At 33.1% G+C, this 10700-nt stretch overlaps 2 protein-coding genes across 2 annotated transcripts in view; one reads left to right on the plus strand and one right to left on the minus strand.

The window, feature by feature from the left end:
- Nucleotides 1-1239: 1239 nt before the first annotated feature.
- Nucleotides 1240-6851, plus strand: LOC106104766 (microfibrillar-associated protein 1). Its single transcript, XM_013284896.1, has 9 exons — nt 1240-1469; nt 1781-1974; nt 2703-2914; nt 3293-3405; nt 3725-3906; nt 4283-4407; nt 4789-4932; nt 5502-5598; nt 6627-6851. The coding sequence occupies exons 1-9, from the start codon at nt 1397-1399 to the stop codon at nt 6804-6806; spliced, it is 1320 nt and encodes a 439-aa protein (XP_013140350.1). The 5' UTR covers nt 1240-1396; the 3' UTR covers nt 6807-6851.
- Nucleotides 6852-9292: 2441 nt separating this feature from the next.
- Nucleotides 9293-10700, minus strand: part of LOC106104723 (acyl-CoA Delta(11) desaturase-like) — a 3108-nt gene continuing 1700 nt past the window's right edge. Inside the window, exons 3-4 of the mRNA XM_013284853.1 lie at nt 10505-10690; nt 9293-9596 (exon numbers count right to left, since the gene is read on the minus strand). Coding sequence (XP_013140307.1) covers nt 9326-9596; nt 10505-10690 — 457 coding nt within the window. The 3' untranslated portion in view covers nt 9293-9325. The remainder of the gene's footprint in view (nt 9597-10504; nt 10691-10700) is intronic.

Here is a 10700-nt window from a genome sequence, read left to right on the forward strand (position 1 = left end):
TTAAATAATAAAGTGTAATTTTCTAAAATGCGTGACGATCTAAATGTTGCAAAAGTATAAAAGAGTCAGTGTATTGTAAACTAAAAGAGGCGCTTAACGTTTTGCACGTATTTGCAATAATTATTACAGTTTCTGATGATAAAAACTTAGGTAGTTATCGTGGGAGGGCAACACCGTGCAGCGAGTGTGCCGGCGCAGTTCCCCATCGCCGGCGCACCCGCTGTTGCCTCCCTAAGTTGGGTTTCCTTGGTTTCGATCGCAGCAGTTCAGTTCAGTTAACTCGTCGTCTTCGCACTGACGAGACCGTGAGTCATGGGATGGGTCATTTCAAAGTGAGCTCGTTCACGTTCCCCAAAAAAGCTGTCAGATGTGATATCAATTTTTGTACGTGCAAGTCGTTCGCACAAATAAATGTATATTTTGTATAGACATCTGTCGGCAACCACGAGCCTCACGGAGCGGCCCGTCCCGCGACCTCGAGGTGCTTTATTTGGTTATCATATCCGGAATTTAAAGTTGTGTTGGTTTAACCAAACGTTTTATCTACTATTAGGCATATTGGCACAAAAAAGTTGTGTTTAATTAAGTTTAGACAATAAGTTACAATATCATTGTATTGTTTATTTGAATATACTTATGACAAAAAGTGAGTTCAGTTTGCTGAATGATAGAGGTTTAATTGAATATTTATTATATATATTGTTGAAGTTTGTACAAAATAAATTAAGTAAATGATAAATTATAGAACTTGACTGCTTTACTTTGTTGTTTTATTTAAAATAATCTCGTCGAATATTTACTATATACTATAATATATAGTAAATATTCGACGATATATATGACTATAGACTATAATATAGTGCATATAAAATGTTAGTAAGGGTTCTTTCGACATTAAAGTTATCTTTATGAATAAAAGTATTTTTTATGATTACTTGAAAAAAGCATTTACCAGATTCAATTGGCAAATATTCTAAGAATTTTCTGTCCACGACACAATTTTATTAGACTATGGCATCTGTACTTTAAATTCAATACTGTTCAATACCTTAATACATAAATTAAGCAGTATCATATTAAACACTGACCGATACATAAACTTTTGCAACTGTTTTAATCTCGTTATCTCGGAGAATTTTACATTAAAATAACTACCAACTTCAATAATAACTATTACAAAGGTTTGCAACACTGTAAGTGTCAATGTCAAACGACGTTTGATGGTGACGCTTTTTATCTGTTGTCAAAGCCAATTGTCAAAATTTCATATCAAGTTTGCTTCCGCATTAAATGATTCAATGGTGTCTTAAATTTATCCTAGACTCTCTGTAAAGTGGAATAAATATCACAATTATCAAAAATTACAACAAAATAAAGTAATCTTCGTGACTCCAAAATGAACGTGCTACCAGCTCAGCCAATCGGCATACAAAGTACAGCAGGAGCTGTACCAATTCGTAATGAAAAAGGTTGGTAAACACCAAAACAATTCCTACATTCACAAAATACAAAACTATGAAGAAAACTTCAAATTGTTAGAAACGTTTATTTCATCTTAAACAACAAATAATTTCCGTTGTATGTTAGTATGGGTCAAAATTTCAAAAGTCTTCGCTATTATACTTGCGTTTTTGTTTAAAGTCTTAATCACATTTGAAGATAGGTAATTTTAATAAATTCTATCCCTTATTAAGGTAATAAAAATAGAAGAATAATGACAGGTTATATTTGAGCTAAGTTAAATCACATATATTAAGACTATATTGACATATTATTGCAGGTGAATTGTCTATGCAAAAAGTGAAGGTACAGAGGTACATATCGGGAAAAAAACCTGATTATGCTCAAGGTGTTAGTTCTTCCGAGGAATCAGATGTAGAAGATTTTATAGAGCAACAGAAACCAGAACGTAGAGTGCAGATAGCATCACAAATTGGTACTAAACTTGAGGAACACAGTGATTCAGAGAAGGAAGTAAGTCTTTTATACCTTACAAATATTTCATTGTGAAAATTTAGATGTATGGAAGAATATTTGATGAAAGGTATCTTTAGAATGGGTCAATGGATCTCAATGACAATTTGGCACAGATGTAGAACAGTATTAAAACACAGGGGCTAGAAATTAAGTTTTTTTTTAAATCCTATGTGAAGGGATTCACAGGTGACAGCATTATTACAGTGTTACAATGAGAATGAATGTGTAGATGTAAGAAGGCTGAGCCAGGGTCGCAATAAACATTACTTGCCCAGTTGTGTCACATTTAAACTATTAATCAAGTATAGGATGGTTACAATTTTTTTCATATAATACACATAAATTTTAATTGTGATAGTAAGAATTTGATTATTTAGTCTTCCTTCGTACTAATTTTTAGAAATAGATGGATAATGATTGAATGGATTTCAAAAAAATATGGCATAGAAGCTGAGGGTAGTTTCAAAGAAGAAAAATATTACTTTTGATCCCGGAAGTTATGGTTCCCCTTGGGATACAATAATTTCGTGCCTAAAATTTAGTGCAACATAAAAGAAAATCTGGCGTAATACCTGGGAAATGGTACATCCTCGAAAACCACGGGTTCCCAAGGGATACATAGTTTTTTTTTATACTATGCTGATAAGGTTGCAGACAAAAGCTAGTATCTAAATAAAATTACTATTATATTGGTATTACATGGTGAACTTATGTGGTCTGTTTAGGTTGATGATCCTCGTCTGCGAAGACTTCGAAGGGTGGCGAGGTCTCCCCCGCGTCGTGAAGAGCACAAGCCAGAAATTATTGATGCTGAACCAGAGCCTGAGTCAGAATCGAGCGCAGAAGAGGAACGTAACACTTCAGAAAGTGACGATGATTTAGATGAGGAGGAAATAGAGAAACGACGACAAGCTTTAAAAGCTAAATTAGCTGCAAGGTATTTCTTACATTTCAATATGTTTAATAGTATTTGAGATGCATGTGTTCTAGAGTTTTCCCATACTTTTTATGTGCCAATTCCCTAATTATCTATGCAGATATTATAATGAGGAAAGATTTTGATTTGTCAATTTTTGTATATATCGAAATAACTCAATAACTACTGCACCAATTTCAATAATTCTTTCACCATTAAAAATCTACTTTGTCAGTGACAACATAGGCTATATTTTTACTTTTTTTACTTACAGCCTTTTTTGTTAAATTAAGTACCAATATCATTGTTTTTAAATAGCCTGTAGTGAAAGACTATCAAATTGCACTGTGAGGTGTAGGCTCATTGGGAAACTGCTCTAGAGTCTATTAATAATTACAGGGAAGCGGAAAAGGAGGTTCTTGGTAGAGATGATGATGAGGAAATGCTAGGTGGTGAGAAGGAAGAAAGCGGTTCATCTGACACAGAGTACACTGACAGTGAAGAAGACACAGGTAAATAATCCTCTTTGTGACTTGTAACGATTTTTTTAAATTGTACTTTTACAAGGCTTTACCTTAAATTTAATCACAAATTAAAATTGAGAATTTATCTATGCTAGAATTTAAATTTCTTATGGAAACTACTAATGTTGGTTTGCTATTTAATTCAATTCAAAAAAAAGTTGATACATTTTGGATATTTGTGAAAGTTTCGCTATGGAAATATTAATATAAAAATGACTCTGGGTATAATAGATAAATGTAAAGTTTTTTTTTATATCAAACTTTTTAATATGACTCTGCATTCAGTTTTCACGAGAGTATTTCCTAGGTCCCAGGGTAAAACCAGTTTTCGTAAGAGCATCGGAGAGGATGACTGTGACAGAAAAGGAACGGAAATTGAAACAGCAGAAGAAAGAAGAATCGGATGCAAGAAAGGAAAAAGAGGAAAGGCGAAGAGAGGCTTTGAAGTTGGTGGAGGAAACAATACGATCGGAACAGAGGAATGCACAGGTAATATCTGTTATTTTAAATTATTTAGAGGAAAAAAGAGAACCTTTTTTATTATAAATAGTAGGTACGAGGTGTAAAAAAAAATTAACTAAGGGAACTACTGAAAGAGTATGTTTACTTTCCACATGTGTCCCCTCCTTTACATAATACAAACCTACTCTTCCTATGTATATTTTTTTAAAGAAGTCAACTAAAATTAGGCGTCCGGTGTGCACATTGATATAAAACGCGGAATTTGTTCCACTTTAATCCGTGATATTTGGTTTGGACTGTTTGAAAATTGAAAAGCCGGTTTATTATATATTTTCATTTCTTTAGCTATGATATAAATGTTTTGAAATACACTATATATAGTTTGCTTATAATATTATTCCAGGGTGATCTAAAAGAGGCGAATATAAATGACGTATGTACGGATGATGAGAACGACGAACTGGAGTACGAGGCATGGAAACTTCGCGAAATGAAGAGGATCAAGCGGGATAAGGAAGAAAGAGAGGCGTAAGTAGATTTTTGGCAAAAACACCCATCATCAGGAAATTTCAATAATTTTAATATCGTTGATGTTTAAAAAAAATGTATGTAAATTCATTTTTCTATACAAATCTCTTTTTTATAAATTTCAATTATTCTTGTCTTATCAATGTTAAATTTAAATTGAAACACCATGATTCTACTTTAATTAATGTTATTTTACAAATTTTCATCTTTACATGTTACATTTTTGCATGTAACATTTTATAACGTTACATTTTACAATGTTACATGTTACAATTTTACATTTTATAATGTTACTTTTTACAATGTTACTTGTTACAATTTTACATTTTATAATGTTACATTTTACAATGTTACATGTAACATTAATTGTATGTATAACAGTGTAGAGAAGGAGCTGGTGACGATAGAGCGCATGCGCAACATGACGGAGGAGGAGCGCCGCGTGGAGCAGCGACTCAACCCCAAAGTCGTCACCAACAAGTCTATCAAGGGAAAGTACAAATTCTTACAGAAGTATTATCACAGGTATGTGCAGACTTTAAAGTTAACAATATTTAAGGTTAAAAAAAATAAAAAGAACTGTATTTATTTATTAACTTAGTTCACAGTTTTACATCTACATGTAAATATTAACATAAATAAAAAGGTAGAATTTATTTTTCATGTTCTGTGCTGTCTTAGAGTCTATGACATTTTTAAGTGTTACGTTTTTTCATGAAAACACTATCTTAGAAATTTATGTACTAAATTAAACTTACAATAAAGTTACTTTATTGTTCACTAGCTGTTGCCCGCGACTTTGTCTACGTAATTAAGATAAAAAAGTACTCTATAATATGCCTGACTACCAGCTACCCTTTAATGAAAGGTAGAACGGTAGAAATCGATCAAGCCGTTTTGAAGATTACCCAAAACAAACGCGACATGCGGACAGACAGATAGATAAACAAAATTAAATGCGATTTTCGTTGTCAGCAACGCAAATACATCTTACCGAAATCTGGATTTTTTGATATTACAGACACTCCAATTTTATTATATGTAATGTTGCTAATTGTTTTATTGTGTTTACGTTACACATATGAATGTTACAGAGGTGCGTTCTACTTGGACAAAGAGGACGAGGTTTACAAACAAGACTTCTCCGGACCCACGTTGGATGATCACTTTGACAAGACTGTTTTACCAAAGGTTTGTGCCATAAACACATATACATTTTTATTTACTTTTTTATAAGTTGTACGGCTTTTATTTTTTTTGTGAGACATTAAATATTATTTACTTGTAAAATTCTTCTTTACTAAAATAATAAAGCGTAAACACACTTTGTTGCCTAAGATGTCAGGAATTACCGCATATTTTTGAATAATTCTTTTTTTAATAAAAATCCCTACACCTACGTCACGCTTTAGGCTTTATATTTTCACGTCATTAAAGTTAGAGGGTAAAGATTTTGATAAAAACCCTAATGTGGGAAAGAGACCATAAGTTGCTGCCAACATCAAGAAAGTAAGATTGCCAAGGTTTGTCGTGTCATGTCATTTTGACATTTGCTATTGATAATTTGACAAATGTAAAACAATACAATAAAATTTTCATAATTTCAGCCGCACGGAAACAGCTAGTTTATTAATAAAAACATATTCACAGAAATTGATAAAATTGCATTTGTTAAAAATACAATGTTGTTACATCGCTCTCGTCACATGTTTCTCTGCTACATTCAAATATTGTTCTTTTTTATAAATACATTTTTTGTTGTTTTCTTGGCGGCCAGCATTATATTAATTATTACTTAACTAAACTACACAGACAAAATAAAGGCAGTGTATTTCTAAATTAACATTTCTTGTTATGTGCGGTTTATTTATTTATGAATAATTAATGACTTAGCGCCTGTCCTACAATTCTTGTAAAGTCATAATAACAATCCAATGTATAAAATATGTGATGAAAATGTTTGGTACTCTATCTGACAGTGACGTCACTTTTAACCTATCTGAGCCTCTATCAGCCAGTGACAGGTCCGTAATGTCGGTTTTTTGTCTTGTAATCTGTGTTTTTCGTGCTACATTTATCCGTTACGATGAAGGAAAACATCATGATGTTTGGACATATTTTAGAGAAAATTCAAAATTATGTGAATTCAACCCGTATTTCGTAACAGGGTAGGCTGAATCTCTTAGTAGAGATATCTGATGAAAACTTTTTTTTCTCAGGTAATGCAAGTGAAGAAATTCGGTAGATCAGGACGTACAAAGTACACGCACTTAGTGGACCAGGATACGACGGAGTTTGACTCCGCGTGGAGCAATGAGGGCGCGGCGGCCAGGCTCGCCACCTTCCGCGGCGCTAAGCAACTCTTCCACAGGCCCTCGGCTAGGAGGACTCACACCTAGCAGACACTCGACAATACACTAAAACAACCAAAAGGATGTAATTAAAAAAAAAAAACAAAAAACCCGACTATGTGTTTTTATTGAGATTTTAAAAGCCAAAATACATTTTATGTTATCAGTAAAAGACTAAATATATCTTCTGACTAATATAAATGCGAAAGTTGAGATGTATGGATGTTTGTACACATACATAAAAACAAACTTAGCACGCGAAATACTTTACCTTCTGTCTGTCGGGTAACAAAGACTAAAAAACTTTGAACGTATAATGTATAGAACAAGAGAAGTGTAAAAGTGTATCTTGTAGAAGTTGAATGTTTAAACTGTCATAGGCTAATTTTATCCTCACGGACAAAGACGTGGGCTACAGTTAGTATTACAACTAAAAACGGATTCCATTGTATCTAGCCCTGATTTTTCATATGCGTGTTATGTCTATATTAGTGGTCGTATGTATTTTAAATGTACAGTTACGTAAATAAATGAATTTTCTTCTTACGGATTGTTTAATTTCTACGCCCATGCCTACACCTAACTCAACGTGTCTACGGCTACGCTTGTCTACGCCAATACCTATGTCTACGGGTACAGCTACGACTGTTATGTTGACGTCATGATACGTTACCTCATTGTATGTTACAATTAAGCTTTCGTAGAAATGGTTAGTCTCGCTTTCATTCCTTAGGCTTATATGGAGGTGCGCACACTACTCGATTCTTAGTTGTGGAACTAGTCAGTAGAATTGACTGTGAAACAATCGCATAATAGTTCTACAATAGTTTAGTTAAAGGTTTTACTTTACCGTAACAACTTCAGGTAAATTATGTACATATGAAATTCAAAAATCGAAAATCAATTGCGGGATTCGAATCTAATATCTGTGGATTACAAGTCAAGTGCTTAAACCCCTGAGCCACCGACGCTCTTCACTTAGAAGATCACATTTTTTTTGTCTCATCCACTCGGGAACGATTTTTTTTTAATTCAAGCCGTCAAAGTCGCGAGCGACAATTATTAGATGTAATTAAAAAAAACAATCTTTTGATATGTTATTAATAAGTAAATATGTGAAGGTTTACCATAATTATAATTTTATCCCGCCAGTAAACATTCACGTAGAGACCCGCTCTACTGAAGCGTAAAGATTCCTAACGGCAGAAGTTTTTAAATCCCTCTAAGAACGAAAAAGTTTGATTTAAATCCTCATTAAACTGCAATCCTTGTAAATCCAATAGAAAATGGCGCAATCCTCTGAATACTAGTTATCTCATTTACATAACAAATTTGAAAAATAACTTTGCTATAAAGAATAAATATCTTCTACACTTCAGTTTAAAATATTCTTGTTATATTCCGTTGAAATAAAAAAATATACGGTCCTAACATTTGGAAGACAAAGTCAGAAGATAAAACGTCTGCCGCGCGCAGCGTTAATAGGTAACTAAGGGATTCCCTTAGTGTAGATATGAGAGATCTAGGCTAGTACTCAGTAACCAAGAGATCGGGTTAAGTTCTAGGACTAAAGTGAACTCACCTATTTTCACTTACAAAAAGTTAACCATACTAATATAAATGCGAAAGTCTAGATGGTTGGATGTTCGTTACAGTTTGTTGCTTCCGGCTGAACGGATTTCGATGAAATTTGTTATATGTAGGTAGGATAGCCTTGAAAAACACATATGCTACTCACTTTTGTTTTTTTTTTTTTAATTCCGGACAGGGGCGCAGGCCAAAGCTAGTATAAAAATAATGAATATAACAAAGTAACTAGTTAAAGTCTGAAACAACTGAAATTAGAAACAATATTGTGAACTTTAAATCCCTTACTGGTCGTAACGGGTTTTGTATTATACTGCAAGGTAGCTACGACGCGACGCGTTTTACTTTACTGTACCTCTTAACTTCATATAATGTTTATAATACAACAAAGATAGCATAGTCTTCTAAAACTGAAAACAACCACTGTTTTTAAAGGACATTTTGCCAATATGAATCAAGTTAAAAGGCTACTAAATGTGTTGTTAGTTATAAAAAAATTATAAATCGCTTTAAGAATGGGAAATCACAAATGTTATTTTGGTTAAAACAATTATTATTCTCTTTATTAATAATGTTTAACATCAACCAGAGTGTTAATTTTCAACCGCAATGGCCAGTAATTAATAGAAGTTTGTTTTTCGTGTTAATTACAAAATGTTTGCACTTCGGCCGATAGTTGCTTCATTACGAAACCTTAAATAGCAATATTGGGATAAAACGAATGCGCTTTTATAACCCGGTTTATTTTTAATTAATTCTTAATTGGAGGTTAGTAGCATATTTATTTTATATAAAATATACTCTTTGTACAGATTAAAAAAATGATTCTGTATTTTTTTTCTACAAAAACTAAATGTGTTAAGTTCACAGCCAGTATTTCTTAAAGGTAGTCAATTTTTTTTGGTATTTATTTAAATTATTGGCATACATGTTTACTTAAACTAAAATTAATGTTAAACGTATTTAAAACTATGCAGTATTCAGTCGTCTGTTTGTTCAGCGAGTGGGTAATGCAGCGGTGTTCCGTCGCCGAGTCTATTCGCCAGTCCATTGATCATCTGCGGTGTAGCTTCGCGCAGGTCGTACGCCCAGCCGAGCCATTTGAAGCCATTTATAAAAGTGGTGCAAAAGTTGAATGCATCAAAGTGCTCCGCGGCTTTGTAGTCGAATGGAAATGCGTGGTGATAGTTATGCCAGCCCTCGCCGAGTGTACACGTCGCCACGAAACGGTTTTCCCTCGGTATTATATTCCTGAAATTAAGCTTTATACGTTTACATAATAATTATTAAATTGTGATCATAATTTGAATAAGATGTATTGCTTTGATTACTTTAAGTTGAAAAATGTACCTATCTCATTATTACAACACTAACTGTTGCTTGCGACTTCATCCGCGTGAAATTAAAAAAATGATGAAAAATATAGGCTTTGTTACTCACATATTAATTACCTTTCTAACGGTGACTGTATTTTTTAAATCGGCCCAGTAGTTTTTGAGTTATTTCAATACATACAAAAATACAAATCTTTCCTCTTTATAATATTAGTATAGCTTAGAAACTCGAAGTCATATTTAAGTGTGTCCTATTTAAGATTTGTTGCTGACAAATGTTATGTATTTACTAATATTCAATATCTATTATTTATAAGCAGACTATGCTATTTGTCGAAGCAAACCTGTGTTATTAATATAGTATTAGGTAGGAATTTAATTTTAGACGCTCAGCCGCAACCTGGAATGCAATATGCTAAAATTGTTTAGCTTGAGTAACAATGATTTTACATTTATGATTATATTGTCGTAGTATAATACAAATACATCACACTAATATAAGTGCCCTTGTAACTTATGCTTTTACAGTTTACAAATGAGCCAAGTGACCTTAGTTGCCTAAAACTCAAGAATGTTTTAGACTTTTTGCAACCTTCATTCGTCAACGCTCGGCTTTAAGCCGTTTCAATAAAAAAAACGTAAGACCTAAATTAAATTGTAAAGAATTTTCTGGAAATTTTGAAACTAATTTTGGACATTCGATAAAAATGACAGAAGAAAAAAAACAGATATTACAAATAAAGAAGATAGTTGATATCAAGAAGTCGAAAAAAAAAAAGATTTTGTTCCAAACTTTTATGGCAATAAAGATGTAGTTTTACTTACTTATTATACGGCCTGTATCCGTATGCATGAGCTAGGCTATTAACAGTCAGCTCGCTATGGAACATGCCGAGAAATCGTATGAAGCATTGCCATGCAACCGCGCAGCGCCACTGTTCTCCCCACAGCCAAATCCCCAACGTCGTCGGCAAGATGTAGCAGAACATCAGCTTAAAGTAATTAAAGTATCTGTAAGTAA

This window comes from Papilio polytes, unplaced genomic scaffold (genome assembly GCF_000836215.1).
Source record: "Papilio polytes unplaced genomic scaffold, Ppol_1.0 DF823399.1, whole genome shotgun sequence".
Lineage (NCBI taxonomy): Eukaryota > Metazoa > Arthropoda > Insecta > Lepidoptera > Papilionidae > Papilio > Papilio polytes.